The following is a 27,725-nucleotide window of genomic DNA, read 5'->3' as shown; positions in this document are numbered from 1 at the left end:
TGTTTCTGGAATTCCCAGACCTGGGTGTTCTCACATGAAGAGCCACACGTGGAGAACCGACCTCGGCCTGAATCTGAAGGGAAGTTGCAAGATGCAGCCGAGGGAAGAAACAAATCCATGGAGGGGAAGAGTGGGAGAGGCGAGCGGCCGGCTGGGGCAGCACCGTGGGAGGTGGAGGCTTGCGTAGCCACTGGGGTCCAGCCTGGGAAACACGCTCCTCTGGACACTTTGACGGAGGACACTGAATGCTGGGAGCCGGCCATGCGGTCCACAGAACGCTGAGAAGCCACACAGCTGGGCCGAGACCTGAGTTCAGCCAGCGCAAGAGGCCACCGGAGCTGTAGCCACAAGGGGGGAAGGGGCTTCTCCTCCAGTGCCCCCCTTGGCCTCCATCGGCGGACCAAGGCACCTGGCAAACACAGCCACTGGGGATCCTGTGACGCAGAGGATGGGAAGGGCCCGGAACCCCGGCCCAGCATCGCTTCCACACGGGCCTGGATGCTAGAGCAGAAAGGCTGTGAGGGGGGCCCCGGGAAGGAGTCTGACCGGAGAGCCCTGCTTCCCACAGCGTGTGTGTAGCATGTGGGGCTTTAGAAGTTCCTTGGGCCCCAGAGAGGAAGTGGGATATGGCCAAGCGGGCAGGTTGGTACACTCCTGGGGCAGGGGAGAGGGGTCACCAATGCAAGGAGCAAAGTGACCCCGCTTGAGGATCACAGAACAACCAAGCTGGGGAGCAACCCACACAGTATCTGAGATCAGAGTTCCGTGGCTCAAATCAGGGAACGCGAGTGACTGAACACCGGCGTGGTGCTGAGGCTGCCGAAGTCCGGCCTCGGGGGCCTGAGAGCAGTTTGAAGAGGTTTCATGAAATGGGAGAGTGGAAAGCACTTGTAAAGAGCCAATATGATTTTAATTATGTGTAAATATTATAATGTAAAAAAACAAGAGCAAAGAATAATTCACTCATGTTTGCACATCTGAATACCCGTCCGCAGGTTTGGACGACCCGACTACAGAGGTTGAGAAACGCCCGCCCACGGTCACAGCCCTCGCAGCCCCTGACTTACGTCATTCTGCTGTGCCTTTGGCTCCTGTGTTTTCTCTGCAAACTCTTCCTCATTCCGCATTATAAGTCCTTTTTGGGGTGAGGAATCACTTCTTACCAGGAGTGGAGTTGGAACCCTATCCCCGCCCCCCCCCCCCCCGGTTGGAGAAGCACGGGGCACTAGTTAAGGACATGCGACCTGCTAAAACAAGCCAATCTCCACGTTTCTGTGACTTAACTGGAGTTTGTTTTCCGCTCAATCGTGCAAAGCAGGTGGTGGGTGACTTTTCCACAGGGGGACTTAGGGCCCAGGCTCTTCCTGTCTTTGGCTCGGCCACCCACCCGCAGCTCCAGGCTCCTGGGTGGCGCCCAGCAGGGAGGAGCGGGTGTGGGAGCTTTTTAAGAGGAGCTCAGGACTTCACCTGCAGTCAGTCACAGGGCCGCCCCTGACTGCAAGGGATGCTGGGAAATGTAGCCCAGCAGGCCCAGGAGGAAGAGGAAATGGGGATGGCGGATAGCCAGCCAGCCAGTGCCCCCCACACTCACACAGAGGCCCCACGACAGTGCCTGTACAAGGCCAAAAACATTGCCCGGCAGACGGAGCCGAGTGGAAGCCCACCGCTAGACCTTCGTTCCCGAGGCCCGTGGGCACAAGGCCAATCTCGCTCAGCGCTCCCTGGGCCACGCTGCCTGGACATGCACCTGGACCATCATCCCCTCACTGAGCAAACATCTGCAGCGTGGCTCAGACTGGTTCCCACCGCACCCCCTCCCCGCCAGGGGCCTTCTGTGTCTCCGGAGCCAACAGACCCAGGAAGGAACTGCAGAACAGGGCAGTGAGGTCGGAAAACCACTCTGCGCGGCCGTGCGGCAGAGTTTGCCTCGGAGCTCCGGCTAACGACCCCCAGCTGAGGTCAGCTCGGGCCAGGAGGCCACGTTCTCAGCAGGCAGCCTGCTCTCTCCCCCGCAGCTCTGACCTTCGTCACCGGCGCACCCCTCGCAGTGGGAACTGGGCTCTTGGAGTTGCAGCTTCCGTGCAGGTGGGTTACTCATGCACAGGGTCGTGACTCATCCGTGTGCAGTAGGGTTTCTCGGGCCTCTTGGCCATCGGGCCAGATAATTCACTGCCATGGGGGCGGGGGGAGGTGTTGCCCTATGTACGGCAGGATGTTTATTCAGCAGCATCCCTGACCTCTGTCCACTAGAGACCATTAGCGTCCCCCAGTCTGAGTTGTAACAACCAAAAATGTCTCCAGACCTGGCCACATGCCCCCTGGGGAGCAAAGGCGGCCCCAGTTGGGAACCGTTGGTCTAGAGCAATGGTCTCAGCAACTGATGACACATTTGGATCACCTGGGAAGCTGCAGAAACTTCCTGATCCAGACCCAGCACGTCCACTCCTAGCTGTGTGCCCGAGGCAGATGAATGGATACTTCCACAGAAGACCATAGGTCACTGTTCCTATCAGCTTGGTTGATAATAACAGATAACTGAGAGCAGGTCGGTGCCCATCAATGGACAATAGATGAGCAAATTATGATTGTTGCACAATCCCATGCGTATGAAGCTCTACAATAGGCAGAACGAATCTCTTATGACAGTGGCTGGGAGCGGTTATTTCTGGGGTGCCTTCTGGGGTGCTGGGGATGTTCTGTCGTGATTGACAGGGGACCACACAGGTGTACGTGCATTTAACCGTCCATCAGGCTGTGCATCTTCCTCGTGTGCGTTTACCGTGACCGCTGTCGTCAATTACCGTAAACTTGGGGTGCAAAGGAACAGTATTGATTCCGTCTCAGTTCTGGGGGCCAGAATTGTGAGATCAAGGTGTCAAGGCCGTGATCCCTCTGAAAGCTCTGGTCTCTTCTGGCTTCTGGTGGTGCTGGCTTTGTGGCCACATCCCTCCCATCTCTGCTCCTGGGGTCACGCCACCTTCCCCTCTGTGTGTCACACCTCCCTCTGCCTCCCTGTGGGGACACAAGTGCTCCCACCAGATAGTCCAGGGTCCCGCTTATCCCTCTCAAGAGCCTTAGTCGTATCTGTAAAGTCTTTGCCACGGAAGGAAACATTTACAGGTGTCAGGGATTAGGACCTGGTATCTTTGGGGACCATTACTCAGCCTGCCACATGCCTAAATTAAAAAAATATATATATTAAGAATTCCCAGTGTGATGGGCCCACCCCACACCAGTTGAGCCAGAAGCTCTGCTGTTTTTGTTCCTAAGTTCCACAGGGTCCTGGTGCTTCCCTTCTCCTCCGTACGCCATGGGGCAAGGGATGCGCATTTCTTGTCCATCACTTGGTCACCAGCACACAGCTGACCTGACAAACCTAACAGACCCTGAATGAGTTAATGCAGCAATGAATATAGACACGACTAAGATCTGTTTCTTACTCATAACGCTTCTGGCACCAAATGTGTGGGGTTTTCACACCCAGCCATTCCCCGGGTGACTGTGGACACCAGCTGGGTGTCCTCCAACTTAATTCAATCCTCACAGTCCCTGGAGTTAGCACAGACCCCTCATGTGAGGGCTCAGACCTATAAGACTGCCCCCACTTTAGAGGCCAGTCTGTAAGTAGTGGGTCCCCAGATTGCCCACACTTCTGTCCGACTTGGCTATACGTTGAGGGATCCCATGACGCCTTCAGGTTTGATAATCTGTGGTATCAGCTCACAGCACGCAGGGAAACACTTGCCTTGCATTTACTGGTTGATTATAAAGGAGACAAATCAACAGCCAGGTGCAGAGGTACGTCGGGGGAGGTCCCGAAGGAACTTCTGTCCTTTTGGGGCTTGGGGTGTGCCACCCTCCTGGCACGTGGGTGCATTCATCAAGCCAGAAGCTTTCCAAACCCCTTCATTTAGAGTGTTTATGTAGGTTCCATTACGCAGGCGGGATGGGCTCAGTCATTGGCCGCTGGTGATCCGCTCCATCCCCAGCCCCACTCCCTTCCCTGGAGGTTGGGGATGGGGCTGCAAATTCCAACCCTCTAATCTAAGCACCAGTTGGTTCCTCGGGTCGCCAGCCCCATGCTGAAGCTATCTGAGGGCCACCAAGGGTCACCTCATTAGCATCGACTCAGGTGTGGTGGAAGGGGTCTTGTTCCGGATGAACAAAGATGCCTCTCTCACCCCTATGAGGAAGTTACCAGGGTTTGAGGAGCTCTTGTGGCGGGAACCTGGGACGAAGACCACATATATATTTCTTATCACAATAGAGAGTGCGTGTTGCCATCGTAAATTGGAAAGACATAAAGTCAGAAGACTCAGCTTCAAACTCCAGCCCTGCCACCTACCGGCTGAATGACCATGACCCAGTCCCCTCCCCTGTCCCACCCTGTTTCCTCATCAGGAAAGTGGGGACGCCAGTATCATGGGGAGAATTCATGAGATGATGTCTATCCTTGCAAGCTGTTTGAAATCCAAAACAAATGGCCTTCTTCCATGTGGAAGCGTCTGACACTGAGCCTGTGTATAAATACTTCCGGGAAAATCAAGGTCAAAAGATGCTGGGTATTAGGCTGGGGGGATGTGTGTGCCTGCCTCCGTGTTGGCATAAGATACGCTCCCTGTAAAGATGGTGGAGCACTCCTTGAAGACCAGGAGGAGGGACCCTCGACGAATTTAAGTGGGGATGGTTTAGGCCCTTTTGAGGAGGAGGGCTGTAGAACCCTTTCCGAGTTGGTGATGTCCTAAATCAGGTTCATGTTACCTGCATGGTGATGTACCTGGTGCCCTTTAGTTCGATGGGGGAAAACTAACAACAGAAAATAAACACCAAACAACAACGCAAGTCCCATCTGGGAGAGCTTGAAGTCTGAAGGTTTTTCCACAAGAAGCCCTGCTGGGTCTGGGATTTCAGGCAGGTTTGTGGGGGCAGAAAAGGGCCCGATCTCATGGAAATTTCCTAGTAGGGTTTATTTTGAAGCAAAGGTTTGGCAGCTCTGACCCAGTCTCCTTGGCTAGACAGTACCTCTTTGAAGAGAGTCAAAAACAGCAGAACGATGGGAAATGGTTCTGGAATGAGCTGGTGTTAGTGGAATCCTCTTGGTCCAAAAAGAACTGCCAGAGACCAGGCCAGGCTTCCCTTGCTTGATGGAATTCAGCTCCACTCACCTGTGGTCAGCAAAATAACACCCCCCAGACGTCCTTGCCCTAATTCCCGGAACCTGTGTGTATGTGACCTCGCGTGGCAAAAGGGACTTTGCAGATGGGATTGAGTTTGGGGCCTTGTGATATGGAGGTTATCCTGGGTTGCCCAAATGGGCTCAACTTTTCCAGAGAAAGAGGGGAAGGCTCAGAGATACAGTGTTGCTGGCTCTGAGCACAGATACACAATGTTGCTGGGTCTGAGCACAGAGATACAGTGTTGCTGGCTCTGAGCTCTGGGGGAGGGCTGTGAGCCCAGGAATACCCCCTCTAGAAGCTGGAAGGGCAAGGAGTAGGTTGTCCCCCAGAACCCCCAGAAGGAGCGCAGCCCCACCAACACCTTGATTGAGCCCAAGGAGACCCGTGTTGAACCTCTAACCTCTAGGCTGGAGACAATAAATCTGTGCTGTTTAAGCTGCTGAGTTTATGAAAATTGATTACAGCAGCAATAAAAAATGGAAATGGCACCTTTCTCGGGCACCTACTATGTGCTGGTGCTGTTGGGAGGGAATCCCGAATCCTCATGACCACCGATGACATTGAACTTGCGATCCTATCACAGCTCTGGAAGCTGAGGCTCAGTGACAGGACAGGACACCCGAGAGGCTTGACTGGGGACAGAACCCTTGGCTGAGTCCAGCTGCCCAGAGCACCCGGCTGCTCACAGGTAGGATGGGCGTGCGAGGGTGATCCTTTCTATCCGATTGCCACCGTGGAGCCGTTATCAAGTCCATCCTGCTTCCCTTGTGCGAAGACCTCCCCGACAGACGCCAACTCCATGGATGAAGGCTATGAGGATCCCACTGGCAGAACGGAAGGCAAGGCCCCTGGCCCCTCACGTAGGCCCTGACTGATGGCTGTGTGACCTCAGGCAGGTCCCCACACCTCTCTGGGAAGTGTGTCTTTTGGGTTGGCAAACATTCCCTGCAGAGCCAGCCTCCAGGGAGCCTGTGAGCCAACTCAGTCCTCGGTCCCCATCCAGAGGATTGGCCGGAGGGGGGCAGCTGCTGTGGGTCTGTGCATGCGGCCTGGGAAGTCACGTGGGGCCCTGATGCAAGGTCAAGGCCTTCTGCCATCCAACAGGTAAAGGCGCCGATTTCTCTCCACCATGAATTTCCGCTCTAGCCTCCCATTCTCCACTGGGCCTGTGTGCAGGGCTGGGGCTAAAATGCTGGGCTTCCTTCCCCAGGTCACAGCCCAGCCCTGGTCTGGCACTGGAGCTCTGCATTCTGGCGTAGCTTCGCCAATGGGCAGCTGGCTGACCTCAGGCTGGCTGCCCCTTGCAGGGGAGACATGGGGAACCTCCATCTGTGAGGGCAGGTGGGACAGCCCAGGGCTTCCCAGCTGTGCCTGGTGGTCCCCCAACCCCAGACATGGCCAAGAGGGAATCGTCCCTCCACCCAGCCTTTCTGACAGCTCACTGGCACCATGGGAAGGACACGCCCTGTAAAAAGATCCATTACCCCAAAGCTGTAAGTGGCCTTGTTTGGAAATAGGGTCTTGGCCGATGTCAAGTTAAACTAGGGGTCATGCTGGATGAGCGTGGGCTTGAATCCAGTGCCGGGGGTCCTTACCAGAAGAGAGGAACTTAGATACCCCAGGAGAAGGCCATGTGGTGATGAGGCGGAGGTGGGAGGATGAATCCGTGAGCCAAGGGACGCCAAGATTGCTGGTGGCACCAGAAGCCAGGACAGCAGGCGACGGTCCTTGAGAGAGAACGCGGCCTCTGCACACCTTGATTCTGGACTTCCAGCCTCCGGAACTGCATGTCTGCTAAGCTCCCAGTTTGTGGCACTTTCTCACAGCAGCCCCGGGACACATGCTCACTGCCTCTGTCTCCCATTCCCCACAGTCAGCGCTCTGAGGGAACCCGAGAAAATGGGCTGGCGTCCTCCCAGTGGAGCATGTCCAGATTCAAGGGCTGGCCTTTCTTCACAGCTTATGTGCTTCCTTCGTTGTTGGGGGTTAAGCTGTCCTTTTGTGAAGGGAAGGTGGCCAGCGACGGCCCATCTTGCAGATGGAAAAACCAAGTCTCAGAGCATTCCCAACGCCCACGTAGTTGCTCCACACCTCCCCGCCTTGTCTCTTGCTCCCGGCCGGTCCGGTGCATGGAAGCGGGTCAGCCTCCTTCCTGTCCAGATGTTGGACCAAGTCCTCCAAATTCCCGGCAGAAGGGAGAGGTCTGCAAGAAATTTCAGAGCTCAAATTAGGACAGTTGCCTGGCTCTGTGACCTGCTTCGTGGAGAGCTTGGGAGGTGACTTGAGCCTGGGCAGCACGACCTGTTTCCATGAGTGCAAACCACCCTTAGCCCTGTCGAAACAGAAGCAGGCTCCAGGCCTGAGGTTGTGGCCGCCGGACTCCTCGAGCCCCGCTGGTCAGCCCAGCCCAAGCCGCACAGCCACCAAAAGCCACCAGAAGCCACAGGAGTCTCCCCACCCAGGTGAGCTCTCCTGCACTGTGCAGGCCCTGTTGTCTGCTCGAGCACCCACAGCGGCGCCCATCCCAGGGAGGGTCAGACTGGGTCCGGCCTTCCCTCCCTCGAATGCGCCAGGCACACACCGGCTGCCAGGAAGGCCCCGTGGGCATCGTGCGTGTGGGCGGGGCGCTGTTTCTGCAGAGCCACGGGGGCTGGGAGGGCAACCGCCAAATGACCACCTTCGAGCCCTGGAGCCCCGTATCTCAACAGAGGACAACAGGGCCCTGAGAGGAGGAGCGGCTTGCTCAAGGTCCTGGTATTTACAGCCTCCCATGGTGACACGGAGGCAGGTGTGTCCTGCAGGGCACAGAAAGTTGGGTAACATTGATGCCTCATTTCCTTGAGTCACACATTCAAATGTTGGGTCACCGCCGGTTACACCCCCTTCAAAATGCAGCCCAAGGCCAACCACCTCCCCTACCTGTACTCCTCCACCTGGCCTGAGCCACGCATCCTCTCGCCCGGACCTTGCAGGGAGCTCCTCGCTGTTGTCCCTGTGCCCGCCCTCACCTCTGTGGTCTGTCCCAGTGCAGCAGGTGGAGGTATGCTCCCGTGCCTCCCCTGCTTAGAAGCCTCCGAGGGCTTTCCATCTGTATTGGGGTGAATAGTGTCCCCCCACAATTCATGTCCATCTGGAACCTCTGCGTGTGAGCTTATTTGGAAACAGAGTCTTGGCAGATGTCAAGTTTAGATGAGGTCCTACTAGAGAGGGGTGGGCGTGATGACTGGGGTCCTCGTAAGAAGAGGAAGTTTGGACATGATACGGAGGGCAGATAAGCATGTGAAGACAGCCAAGGGATGCCCGGGGCCACCAAGAACTGGAAGAGCAAGGAAGGATCCTCCCCTGGAGCTGTCAGAGAGAGCTTGGCCCTGCTGATACCTTGCTCTTGGGCCTCTAGCCACCAGAACTATGAAAGAATGTCTTTTATTTTATGCCGCCCAGCTCTTGACACTTTGTTACAGCCGCCCCAGAAAATGAATGCAGTGGCCAAACATGGCACAGAAACACTGCACCCTCTATCTGCATGGCGGAGACTTGCAATGCCCATCATATAGCAAAGGCCCTGAGAAGTCCTGCAGGGAAGAGCATGTTCCATTTTCCTGAATGCATTCCAGTGCAAAAGCATTCATTCTCACCTACCCTTTAACCTCTTATGTGATACCCTTTGGGAAATGTTGGACTCAAAAACCTGTAAGGTCCTCTCCAGACTGAGAATCCTGTGGCTTTTGGAATTGGAAGCCAGGCCATGAAATCAGTAGAAATTTATATGCATAATTAGGTGCTATTTTTAAAAATAGCCCAAGGGCGCCTGGGTGGCTCAGTTGGTTAAGCGACTGCCTTCGGCTCGGGTCATGATCCTGGAGTCTGGGGATCGAGTCCCGCATCGAGCTACCTGCTCCGCAGGGAGTCTGCTTCTCCCTCTCCCGCTCCTCCCTCTTGTGCGCTCTCTCTCTCTCACTCTCTCTCTCAAATAAATAAATAAAATCTTAAAAAAAAAAAATAGCCCAAGTGCTCTTCCATTTTGAGGGGAAACAAAATGTCCGTGGAAGAACAAATGTTCTAGTTAACCAATTAGACGTGAACTCCATTGACCACATAGGACCCTCCGTCTGAACTCCATCAGTGTGTGAATGAGAACAATTACATTGTACAGGATTATTTCCTTGGGCTATGTTCCTAGAAGTGGAGTGGCTGAGTCAAAGACTTTGTATTTTTAAAGACACTGGATTCATAGTGTCTTTCAAGTTGCTCTCCAAAAAGTTGTACGGATTTAACCTCCCACCGGCAGAGACTAGAGGTGCCCACTTCCATGCCTGCAGTGGGCATTATCCTACTTGACACCTTTAAACTGTCCTGTGTGTTTTGACCACAAAGGTAAATAAGAGCTTTTATTGGGTTATCTGAGTTTCTATTGAATCGTGTCCAGAGCAGCCTGCCCACTAGCCCATCCCTGCCAGTGGAGGACTCTTGCCAGTGACCAGGCATCGGTGCCCTGAGGTCAGGCCAAACTTTTCAGAGGAAACAGCAAACCTCACTCAGATTTGGCCCAAAATATTAAACTCTGAAAAAGAGACGATTCAGTGTCATTGGATCCTTCCCCAGGGGCAGAGCTGGGGAGAGAAAAGAGGTCAGGATTTGGAGGCAGGAGAACCCAGGCTTTGTCCCAGCATGGCCCCGTTCTGGCTCTGTGACCTTGGGCAACTCACATGACCTCTTTGTGTCTCTGTTCTGTCATCTTTGGTGTGGGATAATGGCAGCCCCGGCCTCTGAGCCGTGATGAGGATTAAATTATTTCCTTGTTGTGAGATGGGCTTTGTGGATGTAACCCTACTATGACCCAGGTTACCTGACAGCACAGTCTAGAGAGTGTTGGAGGGAAGTGTGATCTAGTCACCGACGGGAGACAAAGGAGTTTGAATTTTTACTTGCAATTCCCTAAAAGATTAAAGGAATCTACTTTTTCACCCACAGTTTTGTTTCCCAAATCCTGCAGCGACCCCAGGATGCCTCCCTTATTCACTCACCCCAGACCTCACCCCCCAAATCCAGCTTTTGTGTTTACCTCTCACCCCCTCCCAGCCTCAGCCCTGCTTTCTGATGAAGATGAGCTTCTTGTCCCCAGTTTTGCTTGTTTTCTCATCCCTTTCTCTAAGATCTAGATTCTCTGCAAGAAGGGTGAGAGCTCTCACCTGCATTCTCCTGCCTCTGTAGGCCCTGGCTCCCTCCATCTCTCCCCAGTTCTGCCTAGGACCTGGCACCAGCCTGGGAACAACAGAATTCTGTTTGGAAAGCAAGGAGGAAGCCGAGTGGGTGAAGACAAGACATCCTGTAATTGGTGGGGGGCCCCTTCACGTGTGTGTGTGTGTCCCCGTCTCACCAGCCCCTGGCTCCTCTCAGCTTCTTTTCTCCTCTTTTAACTGAAGCCCTTGACATCTTCAGAGTCTCCCCTTAGAGAACATGTGTCTCCCTCCCTCTCCCCAAGGGAGAGGTGAGAGGGGGCAGATCATAACCTGGACTTTGCGGCCAATATGGCAGCCCCAGCCTCAGGAGGGACTGGGGGATAGGGGGCTAGCCCACTGCTTTGGGGAGGGCCCAGTGGGGGTTTCTTCCCTCCCACTGTCCGAGGGCCTTGGTTGGACACACAGTGTGTGTGCAGAAAAAACACTGCCTCAGGGTCACCTCTCCCCCTTGTCCTCACCCTCCCTGCTGGCATCTGAGACGCAAGCCATGTTTCCCCCTGAACCTCAGCTCACCCCCTAGACTTCCCAGCACACTCTGCTCCTTTGTGTCCCCTCTGGCCCCAACAGGAGGGCGGGAGCAAGGTTCAGAGTGGGGAAGAGCTGGAGTCAGCCAGCTCCCACTTTACGAACTGTGTGGCCTCGGGTAAGATGCTGACTCTCAGCCTCAGTTTCTCATCTGCAAAATGGGTGTGATTGCAGAGCTTTGTGGAAACAAACTGTTAGGTGTGCTTAGATTTGGCGTTGATGATGGCAGAGATGACTCTTGCCATCTGTTCGTCCCCCGGCTGTGTGCCAGGCCTTGTGGGCTCACTGTTCACCACTCTGTGCTAGGGGTCCTGCCCACTCCTGGAGGTACCAGGAGGAATGGAGGCGAGTGTGGTGGTTGCCAACACAGTGCCCGTCAGCCACAGCCAGTGGGCTTATGTGCTGTGCATATGGGCCTGGGGGCCTAGAGGAAGGGCCGAGACCCTGGGAAGGCTTCCTGGAGGAGGCGACATCTCCTCTAGGCCTTAAACAATGAGTGAGAAGTAGCCACTCACTTTTTCATTCATTCGATTAACAGGCATCTCCCCCATGTCCATGAGGCCCCGTGGCGACCAACGCTGTCAGGTGTTGGCTCTGGGAGGTCAGAGGCCAGGAAACTAGAGGATATTCCTTTCCAGGCTTGCCTGGGGCCCAGGGCTTGGCCAGGCCACGTGTGGGAGTGCTGGCCGGGCTGGCCCACACCTGAGGGTCACGGTGCTGCGTCGTGCACAGCAGGGAAGGAGATGGAGCTCTCTGTGCAGATGGGAAGGACAGCAAAGTGCCCAGCAGCATTGGGCGGCCGTGATGCAGCAGACACGTGCGTGTGCGTGCACGGGTGTGAGAGATGCCCAGGGCAGGGCCTGGCCAAGAAATGGCTCTGTGGACCCCGGTCTGAGACTCTGCTCCCGGGGAGGATGCTGGCTGCTGATCCGAGTGGCCCTCAGGGTTGCAGAGAGCCAGCAAGTCTCGGTGGGGTGGGAGCAAGGCCCAGAGGGGCAAACGGGAGTGGTATGAGACTGTGGTGGATGCGTGTAACGTGTGCACACACACGGGCCGGGGTACTGCTCAGCCATGAAAAGGAGGGAGCTCTGACCCAGGCTACAACTTGGATGAACCCCGAAGACAGGCTCAGCGAGGGAAGGCAGCCACATTCGTGCGATCCCGTCTGTGAGGAATGCCCGGCAGAGGCAGCTCCGTAGACGCCAAGTAGACACACAGCTGCCAGGGCAGAGGAGTGGGGAGTGATGGCTCGTGGGCACAGGGTTTCTCGGGGGGGTGCCCGACACGCTGAGGGCACAAACTGCCACTTGACTGTTCACTTTAAAGTGGTTAATTTTAGGTTATGTGAATCTCGCTTCAATAGGTTATTTAAAAAAGGAAAACAAGGAGCACCTGGCTGGCTCAGTTGGTGGAGCGTGTGACTCTTGATCTCGGGGTTGTGAGTTTAAGCCCCACGTTGGGCACAGAGCTTACTTAAAAAAAAAAGATGCAAATGCTGTCCTGGGCGTGCGTGCATTTAGGGGAGTGACCGCCAGCTACAGGCAGGGTGGCCGGTAAGAATGGGGGCCCAGGGAACCCGTGAATCTGCATTTCCAGGTGAACTCTCCTGATTTGTACATGGGAGTGACTGACTCAAGGTATTTTACCAATGCCACGGGGACACATCCAGGTCACACCACCAGCTTGCAGCCTCTCCTGTAGCCAGGGGCAGATTGCCCACCCCTGGTCCAGTACCTGGACAGCCGCCCCCACCTCCTTGGGCTCTGCTGGGAGAAAGGAGGGCAGATGGAAAAGTACCTCCCAGCAGAGAGAAAGGCCTAGACAAACATGAAGACGCTGGTGGCTTTTAAAGACATGAGCTGCAGCCTGTTTAAATTTGTGGGGGATTGCAAATGTTTGCTCTGGTGGGACTTTGTTATAAATGGACTTGGTTTTGTTTAGCTGGTTAAGTTTTTGTGTTAAAAAAAAAAAAAAAAAAAAAGCCTGCAAGACCATCTTAACTGAGAACACTGTGTTAGTCCAGAAAAACCAAGAAAAGGGCGAAAGACATGGACGAGGAGTGCAACCACCCGCGGCTCGTCGGGCGGGGTGTGAGGTCTTGCTGTGGCCACGAAGCCCTGCGCCCCCTAACAGACACCAAGGCGCATGGGCATCCCGGCCAGCCCTTACGGCCCTACACCTCCCGCGGGCTGCCTGGGGGAGGACTGTGACAGCATCACTTTGCAGATGAGGACACCGAAGCATAGAGGGGAAGGTGCCTGCCCCAAGTCACGCAGCTGGAGGGTGGCAGGTGTGGGAACTGCAGCCGCGTCTGGCAGGCTCTTTCAGCCCTATCCCATGGGCACTCAGAGCCAAACCTGCCCGTGGAGTAACCCTCCCGGAGGCCGCCTGATGGCTGAGCTTTCTGGGGTGTTGAACAGAGTCCCTTACCGGATAGCTGTCAAGGCCACCCAGTACACCATTGTCCCCGGTGCCGAGAAAGGCCATGCACAGACGCCTCCCGGCTACTCAGACTCCTTCCCCTGTACCTCCAGGGTGCTTTCCACAGCAGATGCCACCCCTGCTCCCACCCCTGCCCACCCGAGGAGCCCTAACAACCCACCCCGGAGGGAAATGTCTGAAGTCCCTGATCTTCAGAAGCCCATCTGCTTTGCTCCTGGGCCCTGGGGGAGATGGCTAGCCTGATCTTTAGGAAACCTACTTCAGCTGGTAACCAGTGGTGTGAGCATGTGTGAACACCCCCCCCCCCCGCCGGCACCTTCTCTGAGCCCAGCAGGCTGGGCCACGTGAGCTCTGTCAGCTCCTTCCACTAGAGCATTCTCTTGTTTTAAGCAGCTCCAATTCCAGGCTGATGTTAAAGAGACAAAACTCACCACCAGCCAGCCCTTCCCTGCCCCAGGGCCTTTGCATGTGCTATTGCCTCCACCTGGAAGGCTGTTCCCTCCCCCAGGGCCCTTCCCTGATTCCTCTTTCCCCATGATGTCCACCCTGGTGTTCCCTCTCCCTGCTGCTGTTCATTTATAGCACGAATCACGGGATATAATTATACATTTAATTTCTTGTATCCGTGTCTACTGAGGGCAGAGGCCTCACGGGCGCACAGTAGGCATTCAGTAAGCATTAGTGGACCACCTGGCCAGATGAGCCCTGGCTGCAGGAGTGTCTGTGGCCAGAGCCGCGTGTGGACATCTGCTGTCTGGTGGTGCCCTCTGGTGGACGTTACGCTGATGCCAGGCTGAGGGCCAACGCCAACCACTTTCTCTTTCAGCTTCCCTACCCCTGGGTCACCCACTGGCGCAGGGCCCTGGCCACCAAGGTGACGTTCGTGAGCCTGTGAGTGGCAGAAATTGGTCCTCCTGGAGTTCTGTGAGCTGCTTCTGGATGAGCAGGTGAGTTGCGAGGTCAGCCAGCTTCTCACATTATTATTAAACTGCCAATGTTAACATTAAACATAAAATGGTCATTTTGTGCCACCTGTGGGCTCCAGACCAGCCTCTCCCAGTCATTGCCTGGGACCCTCCGGGCCTGAGTTCCCTCCCTCTCTCCGCAGCTGGCTCCTCCAGGCTTTGACGGACACCGTGGTGGGCATGTCCTGGCCACTGACCTGGCTCCGCCCCCCCCAACCCCCCAGGATTTGCATTAAAGCTCATGGAGAAAAGATCAGGCAGGTTTAGAGTCTGAGCCAGGGAGTGTTCAGCTGTGGACACACACATCCCAGACACTAAAAATCCAGGGTCTGAATGTCAGGGCGGAGCCCAGAAATCTCAGGTTGGGCCCTGCACCTGCAAACGTATAAAGACCAGCACAAAGGCTTCCCTGGAGGGAAGGGGTCACGAGGACATGGACAGGCATTGCTCCAGTGCCCAGGGGGACATGATTTAGCCTGGAAACAACAATGAAGTTTTCAGGATATACTTTGCAGTTCTAACGCTACTAAAAATATTTTATTGAAATAATCTCAGTGAAGGTTGCAATTTATGTTACTGTTTTTGACTTATTTACTCAAAAAGGGTTTTTTAAAATTACTTTTTAAACTCAGTAATTAGGAAATAAAAACAGAGGAGGAGCTAAATTAGAAAAAGTGTTTTATTCTAGCCGGAATGCCCATATGGGATCCTCCTCTTGCCCTCCCTGTGAGGACTGGGGCACTTCAGTAACTTCAGGGAGCCTGTCTTTTGGTCTATGAAATGGGCATTTTGTTATCTGCCTCAAGGCTATAGTGAGATGCAATCAGATCATGGACAGGAGGGCATTTTGGAAACCGGAAATGTCGAAATGGGGTCCTGGTGGTCACTGTCATTATTAAACCTCGCCCTGGGAGCTTTTATTGGAACTCAAGCCAATTCTACTGGCCAGGTGAAGATGAGCTGGTTTGTCAGAGGGTCAGTCTGTAGGTGGACAGTGTCCCCGTCCATCCACACAGGCATGCTGAGCCCGGCGCTTGTCAGAAGAGGGGATTTCAGAGCTGGTAGGCCATCTTGCAGGTCATGCCTGGGACACAGCAAAGCCTGACTACAAAGTAAAAAAAAATGCCGTGTCTTTATGGAGAGCTTCTGCAACCCCAGGACCATTTCCTTTCAAGTGGTCCCCTGGGAGCCTCCCTGCTGATTGGATGATGCCTCCAGCCTAAAACAGTCCTTCAGATAAGGAAGGTGCCTTCCCAGCTGGATGACTTCCCTCTTTCGGATGGCTGGGCTGGGGCCAGTGGTCAAAGTCATGCCGAGAGAGAGTGCACCCCGCCGTGGCACAGTGACACCACCCAACTCCAAGAGCAGCCAGCTTGGTGGCTCTGAAGGACAAATGGTTCTCACCTCCCAGATGACACCACGGAAGGAACCAGTCTCCACTGACTGAATCGTTTTCCTGCTTAAATAATTGTTAAGAGCTGCTTTGTCCTTCAGCCAACTTCCTACATGAACTCTATCAACCTCCAGGCTTTTCTCAGTAAGCCATAAATTCTTCCCAAAATGATTAAGTTCTAAAACTTTTTAGAGTAGACGATAAACAACTCAAAGCAGTGGTTTACTTTCAGGATTGAGTACTTTTTTCCTTTTAATTGCTGATTCCACAAACACTTTGAAATTCTCCAAAAGGCTTGTCACCTCAACAAGTCCAATTGCTTTCACTTTTCTATTTGTCCTTCCTGTTCTGACTTTACAAAGGTGTGTGTACACGTGTATGATCTTGTGTATGATCTTGACAGGAGAGCAGAAGACAGTCTTCTTTACTTATGCAAGTATATTTCAGTGTTGGTCAAATGGTTAATACTTTCATTGAGTAGCTACCAAGGGCAAATTAACTCTTCCCATGTGGGCTGACATTTAGATTTTACTACTCAAAGTGTGGGTCTGTGGACCAGCAGCATTAGCGTCACCAGGATTCGGTGATAAATGCAGAATCTCAGGCTGCACCCCAGACCTGCTGAATCAGAATCTAACCTTTACCAAGATGCCAGGGAACGTGTATGTACATTACGGTGTGAGCGGCTCTCGTTCAGAACTTATAAAGTGTTGGAGTAACTTGAATAGAATGCCTTTGTACAACCTGGTGATACTCTTACAATAAGGCCTTGCAAGGCAGGCAGTTTTACAGGTTTTCGTGTGTGGGACTACTATTAAGAAGAACCCAAGGGGCGTTGGGGCCCCCAGTAAGTGTACATGCTTGCTCCCATCTGATCAGCCTGCAAAATCACATCTCTTTGGAATGTCCCAGAACTGAAAAAAATCACATCCACACGGCAAAGCTCCGCCACCCAACTTGGTCCAGAGAGAGGGGGCTGCACAGTGGGCCAGGTATTTTTAGGATCCGAGCTGATGGACACGAGAAGGGAGGTGGGGTGAGAATGGAGGGCCCAAGTCTCCTTAGTTGGATGAAGTGAGGTCCTTGCGGATCTCTGCAGTTGTCTGGCCTTACCTGGTTGCTGTTGTTACTTGGAAAACAAGCAGTGACCACGTTCACGTAAGACCTGCAACCTCGCCAACGTTCCTGTGGCCCCTTTCTTTTAAAGCTCTTGGAGGTTCATGTGTCTTGCAGCAGGCTTGTGAACATGCCCGTTTCCTCCTTCCTAGTTCATTCCGCATGACATTCTCAAGGATGACAATCAAAACAAGGGGATGGATGGGGCGCCTGTGTGGCTCAGTTGGTTAAGCCACTGCCTTCGGCTCAGGTCATGATCCTGGAGTCCCGGGATCGAGTCCCACATCGGGCTCCCTGCTACGCAGGGAACCTGCTTCGCCCTCTGACCCTCCCCCCTCTCATGCTCTCTCTATCTCATTCTCTCTCTCAAATAAATAAATAAAATCTTTTAAAAAAAAGGGGGGGTGGGGCCCCTGAGTGTCTCAGATGGTTAAGCGTCTGCCTTCAGCTCAGGTCTTGATCCCAGGGTCCTGGGATCGAGCCCTGCATCGGGCTCCCTGTTTAGTGGGGAGTCTGCTTCTCCCTCTCCCTCTACTGTTCCCCCTGCTTGTATTCTCTTGCTCTATCAAATAAATAAATAAAATCTTTAAAAAAAAAAAAGGGGGGGGGGTGCAGTAGAAGGAAGCATAATGAAACCCAAACATTTCATTTAGTTTGAATTTTGCTTCTTTATCAGTTTGAGGTCTCAAGTCCCTCCTCCCAACAAAATCCTTCCTCAAGATGAAGATGTGCCACTAACACACCTGCCCCCTGGAGCACTCCTGCAGATTGAGTCTGGCCTTGTAAGTGGTGTGCTGTTTCTTCGTGATTCAGTCTTGGTAGGTTGTATGTTTCCAGGAGTGCATCCTCTCTAGGCTGTCCAGTTGGTGGGTTGTATGTTTCCAGGAGTGCATCCTCTCTAGGCTGTCCAGTTTGTTGGCATATGATTGTTTATAGTCTCCTATAGTCATTTTTATTTCTGTGGCATTGGTTGTAATGTCTCCTCCTTCATTTCTGATTTTATTAAGTCTTCACAGACCTATAACTAATACTGAAGTTGAATCAGTAATCAAAAACCCGCCAACAAATAGAAGTCCAGGACCAGATGGCTTCACTAGTAAACTCTACCAAACACTGAAGGAAGAATTCAGGCCAATCCTTCTCAAACTCTTCCAAAAAAATTTAAGAGGAGGGGCGCCTGGGTGGCTCAGTTGGTTGAGCGACTGCCTTCGGCTCAGGTCATGGTCCTGGAGTCCCTGGATCGAGTCCTGCATCGGGCTCCCTGATGGCGAGGAGCCTGCTTCTCCCTCTAACCCTCCCCCCTCTCATGTACTCTCTCTCATTCTCGCTCTCTCAAATAAATAAATAAATAAATCTTTAAAAAAAAATTTTAAGAGGAGGAAACACTTCTAAACTCATTCTATGAGATCAGCATTATCCTGACACCAAAGCCAGACACAGATACTACAAAAAAACTACAGAACAATGTCCCTTATGAAAACAGATATAAAAATCCTCAACAAAACAATAGCAAACCAAATCCAACAGCACATTAAAAGAAACATACACCAGGACCAAGTGGTATTTTCCCCTGAATACAAGGATGGTTCAACAAACAAAAATCAATTCATGTGATTCACTTACATTAACAGAATAAAGCATAAAAATCACACAATCATCTCAACAGATGAAGAAAAGGTGTCTGGCAAAATTCGACACCCTTTCATGCTTAAAAACAATAAACCAAGTTCTCAACTGTAAATAGAAAGTACTTCAACATAATAAAGATCATGTATGAAAAGCCAACAGTTAACATCATACTCAGCAGTAAAAATCTGCAACAAGACAAGGGTGCCTTTTACTTTCACTACTTTTATTCAACATAGTACTGGAAGTCCGAACCAGAGCACTGAACCACAAAAAATTAAAATGCATCCAAATTGGAAAGGAAGAAATAAAACCATCCCTGTCTGCAGGTAACATGATCTTATATATCAAAAACTCTCTAAAGATTCCCCCCCAAAACAAAGCAAAAAAACCTCCAAAAAAAAAAAAAAAAAAACCCGTTAAAGCTAATTTAATAAAAGTTGCAGGATACAAAATCAATATACAAAAAGTCACGTGTCTATACACTAACAACAAACTGCCTGAAAAGGAAATTAGGGAAACAATCCCATTTACATAAAAAAGAATAAAATACTTAGGAATAAACTAAGAAGTGAAAAACTCCATAAACATTGATGAAAGAAATGAAAGACACAAATGGAAAGACATCCCATGTTCATGGATTGGAAGGAGAATTACTAAAATGTCCATGCTACCCAAACTGATCTATAGATTCAATGTGATCCCCATCAAAGTCCCAATGGCATGTTTTACAGAACTAGAAAAAACAATTCTAAAATTCATACAGAACCACAGAAGACTAAAAATGGCCGATCAATCATGAGAGCAAAGAATAAAGCTGACGATCGCACTTCCTGATTTCAAAATATATTTTGAAGGCACAGGAATCAATACAGTATGGTACCAGCAGAGAGACAGATATATAGACCAACGGAACAGAATGGAGGGTCCAGAAATAAACCCAGGCATGTATGGTCAACTGATCTTTGACAGAGGGTGCCAGAAACACATGATGGGGAGAGGACAGTCTCTTCAACAAACGGTGGAGTTGAGAAATTTGGTTATCTACATGCAGGAGAATGAAAATGGACCCCTTACCTTCCCACATACACAAACATCAACTCCAACGGAAGACCCGGAAACTACAACTCCTGGCAGAACACACGGGTTGAAAACTTAGGTCCATACCAGCATGTAGCTGTTTCTAGCAGCTCTGTTCATAACTGCCAGTGCTGGGGGGCAAGCAAGATGCTCTTGAGGAGGTGGATAAATAAACTGTGGCACACCACAATAATCAAATATTAGCGCTAAAAAGAAATGAGCTATGAGGCCGTGAAGAAATGGAGGAAACCTACATGCTTGTCACTGAGTGACAGAAGCCCATCTGAAAAGTCCACGTACAGTAAGATTCCAACTAGATGACCTTCTTTCTGAGAGACAAAACTATGAAGACAGTGAAAAGATCAGCGGCTGCCAGGCAGGGTGGAGGGGAAGGAAGGACTAAGTGGAGCTGAGGCTTTTTTAGGGCAGTGAAGATACTCTGTGTATGGACGCCTGTCATTATACATTGTTCCAAACCCACTGAATTAACACTAAGAGCGAACCCTAATGTAAACTATGGGCTTTGGGTGGTGATGTGTCAGCGTGGGCTCATCAACTGTGACAGAGGTACCCTCTGGTGGGGGATGTTGATGGTGGGGAAAGAGGGCATATGGAAACCCACTGAACCGTCCCCTCAGTTATGCTGGGAATCTAAACCCACTTTTTAAAAAGCCGTGTGTGTGTGTGTTTAAGAAAGAAAATAAGGACAAAGGAACTAATAAAGGGCCCTTAGAAATTAAAACTATCATAGCCTAAATCAAATACTCAGCTAGAAGACAAAATTAAGACTATTTTCAGAAAACAGAGCATAGACAGTTAAGAAAATCAGAGGACCAGTCTAGGCAGTGCAACATTCAATCTGTAAGAGTTAGGAAAACAAGAAAATGGAGAGGATGGAGTTCCCGAAGATATGTGACATCATACCTGCTGGGACTGAAAAACGGAGGGGTGTCTGGGACAGGAGGGGTGCACGCATACCAGTCCAACCACGGGGACACCTGAGGATCCGATAGCAAGAGGACAAAAAGGCTTCCTGTGGTTGAAAACGCAGGCAGACACGTGAGGCCAAACATGGGAAGAAGGGGGCACAGACCCTTTCAGCGGCTGTGCTGGGGTGGGGGCTGGAGGTGGGGGTGGACGATGGAATGGCGCTCCCAACAGGGGGAATGAAAAGACCAAAACTAGAACCCGCGATCCGGCTACACAGTCCGCCAGCCAAGGTGAGGGTAGAATAAAGGCATTTTCCAACAGGCCACCATGTTGAAAACCTTGACTGGTAACAACCCTTTTCAAGGAACCAGCAGAGAATGTTCTGCATCAGCTGCAGGATCTGGATGTGGAGCCCAGGAAAAGGGGGCTTGAACACACGTGCTTCAGGACGACGGCTGCGCAGCACCCTGGAGAAGCCGGGCTCCGGGAACAGAAGTGGGTCGGGGAGGCCAGGCAGAACCACCCCGGGACCAGAGAGGCTTGCTGGGGTCGAGGAAGACCTAGCAGTGGGGACCAGGGCACACACCGCTCTTCTAGCTCTAGGAAAAGCGGGAAACTGTGTGTCCCAGGACCCTACTTAGCTTAGTTTTTTTATCTAGCCTTCATAAACTATACAAGGAATAAAATGTCAGTCTGTGAACATGCTGGGTGAGTGGGGAGGGGAGGGGGAGCAGGCCAGGAATCCTGGGAAACCACGGGTCCCCGGGAAAGCAGAATTTCCCGGTCTTCCCCATCATGCCTGGCAGCCGAGCTGTGCTTCCTTTGGCAGATCGAAAGCAAAACCAGCCACAGATGACAGCGTATCTTCCCTTTGCGTCTTCAGGCTGTCTCTGCTTATCAGTTGGGTAAGAAGCACTGAGGTTCTGAATCTGGTCCCCAGTCAGGACTTCCCAGTAGCTCACCCTTTCACCGAGCACACCGGAATGCTACTTTGGAAACACTGTGGATTCGATGGGCACCCGCCTCTTCAGGGGCTTTTTCTGGGCCACCTTACAGGATGCTTTTCTCTGCTTAAGCAGCCAAACCAAGTTCACATACACCAGAAGATTGGATTTGGCCACCTTCGCATTTGGGTCATATTGCCATTATCCACCTCAATGCCACCGTCCTACCTCTAGATAAGGAGTCTACCCTCACAGCCCAATGGGGGAAGACTGGGGATGTGGCAGCAAAATCCTGCACAAACAGAAGCCTGAGAGCTGCTGCCGGCCTGGCCGCCGGGCTCAGGGCTGTGTGTCCGGGCCCCGGCACATCCGAAATGCCAGCAGGCACCCCGTGCGAGAGTGTGCGGGCGGCCTCCCCACGGGCGGGCATAGTGGGCGTGCGCGCAGCTTGCTGGTCCTCGTGCTGTGGGTCGGAGTGCCGGCACCATCGCCCTCTTCACGGCCCTTGGGCTCCCTCGAGCACAAACGTTAGGTTTGTTGAATGAAGTTGTAGGTGCCTGAGATTCTGGATCCAAGAGAGAGATTGTTTTTTTTAATTGTTTTTATTTCAAAGTGCACTAAAAAAATGACAGGAATGCTTTGAATCAAGTCAAGCTGGATGACACGCATCGACTTCGAGCAGACGGTAAACGTGGGTAGGGCACATTTTGGGAGGGCAGCGCCTGCCAGCCCGCACCACTCGGCATGGCACCAGAGCATTTCGGGGCTCTGGGACAGGGACGGTGGCAGCCAGGCTGCTGGTGCTGATGGTCAGTGAGGACCTGCGCCACTTACCCAGCTGTCTGGGGCTGTCAGCGGCAACTTTATTTCACATAAAATGACACTGAAGAGGTGAAAGTCAAGGATACTTGATTTGCACACACTTGCCAAGTCTCACGGGGTTCAACCACTTCGACCATGTTTTTATTGATAAACAGGTATACATTTTAAAAGCCTCACACTGAAGCCAAACACACAAGTCCACCCCAGACAACAGATGTGCAAATGAATATGCAACACGACCTCTGGACGCTCGTCGTGTCCGGTCCCCCTCGGGCCTGTCCCTCTGGCAGGGACACGGCCCCTCCCCCATGGCTCACACATGTGTGCAGAGACTCGGTCCATTTCCAAGACATCCCCCCCAGCTTTGCTCACCTGGCAACAGCTGTATCTCGGGTAGGTCCCCCTGGGGATCTGCATCAGCAGTGGCAGAAGCCCTGATTAGGAGAGGATATGGATTAATTCCCACAGAAACAGAACAGTTCACAGATGAACGGAAAGGCGTCAAAGCCAGGAAGGAAACACCAACTCTTCTCAGCGTGCAGGCAGGCTCGCAAGAGAGACTTGGACTGTGTCATGGATCGCTTCCTCACGAGTCCCGCAGAACAGGTACAGAGCAGGCCAAGTTTAAGGCGAGTCCCCAAGGAGGGGAGCTGTTTGCTTTCTGATAGCATTTTAAGCACTGCACCAAAGGTCCTGTTTCATCGCTTGTGACGTGCGTAGAGAAACATAAATGATACAAAAAATAAAGCTGTTGACATCCTGAATACTCTCTGCAAGTGAGTGAGGCTCAGAGTCCAGGGGCTCTGCCTTGGGGTCCCCTCACATTCTCAGTGACGCCCAGAGGCCCACAGCTGTCTCTCTCTGCGATTCACTGTGGCCAGGCCCGTCCTCCTCCACACCCAAAACGACATCCAGCTGCACAAAGTATTAGGCCAACACGAGCCTTCATTGTTCTCTCACTGAGGTGCCGTCCGTACACTGCTGACTTGGCTGGGAAAAAACCACGTCCGTTCCAAGGCCCTCACGCACCCAAGATCTTTAAAATAAAGTTAAAACGAGGGCAACGAAGGACCACACAGGAGTGATTGTTCTTTGGATCAAGATATTCTCCAAAATGCAATACATTCATAGTAAACCCCACGGGGCCTTGTCCCGTGGCAGCTTTCCCCTCTTCCCTGAAACGTCGGTTTCTAAAAAAACAGCTCGTTGGCTGCACGCAGCTATTACCTGTTATGTCACCTAAACAACGCTGCCAATTTTAAAGCACACATGCACACACACACTCGCAGACACGCACAGACACATATACACACACACACACACAGACTTGCTGTAAGGGTCAAAGCACCCCTCTTCCAGGGCAGTGGGAGTGAACCTAAAGCCACCTTCACTGTTCAGTGCACAGATCTTTTGCATATTCAGTGCAAAGTGTCAGAGCTCATTGAGACCAAAATGTGTTTCTATGTAAACGCCCCTTCTTGCTCGAGGGAGTGCACTAATGAAGCCCAGGGTCAACAGGAACACCCTGAAACCATTAGCTGGAGAATTCCTATTCACTGGATTGACTTTTTTTTTCTTCATGATTGAAAAAAGCAGCTTAATACACAGGATTTTAATCACCCATGGAATATCCCACACAACTTCTTAGAAAATGCGAAGTGTTCTTAACAAAAATCCTAACTGTGCAGGAAGATAATGACATTTGGCTTCTTCACGTGGCCACGTACCTCTCGTTAGTCATACAGGCGAAAACTGGCCAGAGCATCCCCCCATCACTGGTTTCGAAATTCTGCAATCTGTGATTATAAATATAGAAAACTCTGCTTGCTGCAAGCAGCTGGTCTGTGTAGGTTTCGTCTGCCCTCATGATCACAGGCGAGCTACTGATACCCTTTCAGACCCCAAATAAATAACTTAAAGTCTGTTGACAAGTTCCGGCATGATGAGGCCTCAGACAGAGAACTCTGGGCCCCCTTTCCTGGGTCTGGTCTGCAGCCGCCCAAACCGGAAGCCGACAAAGGGGTTCATCCAGAGGAGGGAGGGGGGCCCTCCGAAGACAGACCGCATCCCCTCCCATCGCAGTCTCCGCTCCCACGTCGGCTTCTCACTCTTCAGCCTCTCGATCTCCTGGAAGCAGAGAGGATCGCAGGTGGGCGGCAGCCCCCGCGGAACCCCCACCACGTGCAGGCCTGTGCTCACAGCAGAGAAGCCAGCACCAGAGTTTGGAATCCGGTTCCACGTGACAGCCAGATGCTCTGGCGACGTGTGGGCCCTCGGTGGCCAGCAGAGCAGACCCTCCTTGCTGTGCCAGCCCCACGGCCTCCTGAGCGCCTGCGGGCTGTAGCCACCGGCCAAGTGGCCACCCGCACCCAGCCCGGGCAGCCACGGCGGTGGCGGGAAGGAGCCAGTCCTTGGGGTCAGGCCACCAACTTTTTTTGCATTTGTTACAAATATTTATCAAGTGCCTGCTCTAGATCTACAGTTCAAAGGCATGAAGGCCATTCGTTCGCGGCACCTCACACATAGCTGCTCTGGGGGGGGCTGGGTCTCCTAGAACCTGGGAATCAGCCTGGCTCTATCTGCCCGGATCTGCTGACTCTCAAATCAAACTGATCCTTGAGTTTGCACCACGCACAAAGACAGGAAGGACAAACACAGAGAACCTGTCCTATCAATCTCCTGAGTTAGTACGCCCGCACCTGCTGTTGACCCTGGGATTGCCCATTTACTCAAGCCAAATAACGTCAAGCAGGCGCGCCGGAGAAGGAAGCGTACCGTTTCATCGTTGCATATGGAGTGGATCTGGGTGCCAAACATAACTGCAGTGAAAGTGAAAAACAGAAGACTCTCAAGGCACAGGAAGATCAACAGGATTACAGTCACCGGAGGTGAGAAGTCACTGCATTCTGTGAACAAGAGAAAGCGGGCTGTGAGCGGGCCCCAGAGCATCGTGTTCGGCTCACAGAAGAATCCTCGTGGAGCCAGCCCCGGAACCAGGCCCAGCGGACTGCCGTGCTCGCCTGTCAATGGCACATTCACTGTTCACCGCGGCGCGGAGGCAGTCAGCCCTTCTTGGCAGAAACCCACTCCACCAGCTGTTGGTCAGCAGTTCCCATCTCACCCGAGGTTTCTGGAAAGCTGTACCTGTGCACTGACCTTCAAGGGAAGCCAGGAGATAGGACAGCCCCGCGTCCCCACCCTGCTCCGCACAAGCCCCCAGGGGGCGCATCTGGCCGACCTGCTGGCCCGTCCAGGGAGGGGCGATCAGTGCCCACCTTACTGCACCTGCTGCAGTTTGCTCCGATACGGTAACTCGAGGCCCACACTGACAATTCCCAGCTAGCTAACCAGAAAGCAAACTCAACGTCTGCCAGAACGACACTCATTTCCAGGTAGTCTTAAACTCTGCAGGGACGCTTTGCAGGAACTGGTACGTGGCTAAGCAAGGACCGTGCGTATGTGGCTTCAGTACACTCATGAGACAGGAGACCTGAAACCCGTACTCCTCACTAAAGGGATCTAAGAACTGATGGGAACATCTTCTCTTCTAGCTTTTCCCATTTTGCCCGACAGCATGTGCTCACGAGAAGGGGACACACAGCGTGACTCACCAGTCCACTGCCCTCGGACACAGGACACGAACTGGAGTCCACAGAGGATCAGAGCGTGGACTGAGGACAGAGCTATGTACATCTGGAACAAGAGAGCAGCTCATTAGCAACCAGGAAGCCATCACGTGTTTCTAGGAGCAAAATCTACGTCAGCGTGTTTTCTCTTCCATTTCGATCATCAGTAGATTAATGAGGGGAGGAATCCATCAGAGCAGCTCACAGCTGCCGCCCGGGGTCATACTACACTAAGGAGCACAATCCCCCAGAACACACAGCAGGGAAGGGAGTCCTAACACATTTCGGTAAGACCCTAATTAGCAACTGTGACTCAAGGTATCTGAGAGAGAACGAAACCGCATAAAACACCTAAAACAGTCACACAAGCAACATTGACTGCTTCCTGCCAAGGACAGCACGGTATTATCATTTCAATCCCGGAGAAAAGGTTGGAGAGAAAGTGGTCTGATGTGAGAATAAATTCACCTGCTCCAGACAAGATTCTAAAGAACTGAACACTCAACTTAAGTCACCACACAAGTACTTTTACTCACAGTGAAGAGCACAAAAAATCTCTGATTCTTTTCTCCTACACAGTTGTTCACCCACGGGCAGTGATGATCCATTTTCCGAATACATCTTTTGCAAATACTGAAAAGGAGAAGTCTGGTTTTCAGTACTCCATGCTCTGAGAACATACAACCCCAGTTCACGCATCCAATACACAGAATTAGGTGCTGGCAAGAGGCCTCCGAGAAGGGCCTCCTGTTCTGGGGAGGGGGCCGTGGTCCCTGCAGAGGTGGGCGCCCAGGCTGCTCTGGGGGGGGCCGTGGTCCCTGCAGTGGTGGGTGCGCCTGGGCTGCTCTGGGGGGGGCCGTGGTCCCTGCAGTGGTGGGCGCCCGGGCTGCTCTGGGGGGGGGCCGTGGTACCTGCAGTGGTGGGCGCCCGGGCTGCTCTGGGGGGGGCCGTGGTCCCTGCAGTGGTGGGCGCCCGGGCTGCTCTGGGGGGGGCCGTGGTACCTGCAGTGGTGGGCGCGCTCGGGCTTGATGCAGCAGCACTTGGGGCATTTGTAGATGACCTCTCCAGGCTTCAGCTGCAAACTCTCCATGTACTCTTTAGTAGCATTTCCTTTGGGGACCGCCCCCTGCAGTTCAGCAAGAATGTGTTTTGGTTGGAGAGAAAGAAAGATTAAAAAAAAACAAAACAATAAATGTAGGATCAATCTTAGATTTTATACATTGTAAAAGAATTCGTAATGCTGTGGTTGCCACTTAAAGTACATTAATACGACAAAAAGGGGCGCCTGGTGGCTCCGTCGGTTAAACGTCTGACTCTTGATCTCAGGTCTTGATCTCAGGGTCATGAGTTCAAGCCCCACGGATGGGCTCCCCACTGGGCGTGGAGCCTACTTAAAAACCAAAAGACAAAAATGAAAAATAACCGTATAACTCAGACACGATCAGGAGTTTGATTTTCCATGAAAAATAGCACATGTATTAAAATGAACTCAAAATACTTTATCCTTCATAAACTGGTAGGTCACCTGAGTTCTTTCTAGCTTAAGGCAGGACACACCAGAGGCGAGGTCTGTTTGTCAAGTCATTCCAACTCAAGGGCAGCTGATTATCGCTGAAGGGCAGAATGCTCTGTCGACACCACTTCCGTGTCACCCCATTCTCACGGGCAGGGCTTCATGGTAAGTGTGTCGCTTTCCTAGCAGCTGCCGGAGGGCAACACGGCACAGAGCGATAACAAAAAGGGACTTTATCTCGTATTTGCAGTTGTGCAAGGTACCTGCCACCTCATCAAGAGCACTCACACACGCACCTGCAAAGTGTGGCCCTGAGCACCTGACGC

The 27,725-nt window shown here is 52.3% G+C and overlaps 1 protein-coding gene across 12 annotated transcripts in view; it reads right to left on the bottom strand.

Annotated features, from left to right (window-relative positions):
• Positions 1 to 7,363: 7,363 nt before the first annotated feature.
• Positions 7,364 to 27,725, bottom strand: part of ZDHHC7 (zinc finger DHHC-type palmitoyltransferase 7) — a 41,911-nt gene continuing 21,549 nt past the window's right edge. For 4 of the 12 annotated variants that reach the window (XM_064581087.1, XM_064581089.1, XM_064581088.1 and 1 more), the window contains 6 exons: positions 27,106 to 27,273; positions 26,798 to 27,012; positions 26,423 to 26,519; positions 25,872 to 25,953; positions 25,036 to 25,166; positions 22,380 to 24,387 (listed from right to left, as the gene is read on the bottom strand). In XM_064581087.1, coding sequence (XP_064437157.1) covers positions 24,211 to 24,387; positions 25,036 to 25,166; positions 25,872 to 25,953; positions 26,423 to 26,519; positions 26,798 to 27,012; positions 27,106 to 27,273 — 870 coding nt within the window. In that variant the 3' untranslated portion in view covers positions 22,380 to 24,210. Of the gene's footprint in view, positions 7,381 to 18,213; positions 22,004 to 22,379; positions 24,388 to 25,035; positions 25,167 to 25,871; positions 25,954 to 26,422; positions 26,520 to 26,797; positions 27,013 to 27,105; positions 27,274 to 27,411; positions 27,686 to 27,725 lie in introns of those variants that run through there. The other 8 variants (XM_064581084.1, XR_010408166.1, XM_064581083.1 and 5 more) reach the window with 8 other exon arrangements.

The sequence above is a fragment of the Mirounga angustirostris genome, unplaced genomic scaffold (assembly GCF_029215605.1).
Source record: "Mirounga angustirostris isolate CCGP_5_RB_7025 unplaced genomic scaffold, mMirAng1.0.hap1 SCAF_16, whole genome shotgun sequence".
Taxonomy (NCBI): Eukaryota; Metazoa; Chordata; class Mammalia; order Carnivora; family Phocidae; genus Mirounga; species Mirounga angustirostris.
This window is presented reverse-complemented; position numbering and strand designations above follow the sequence as displayed.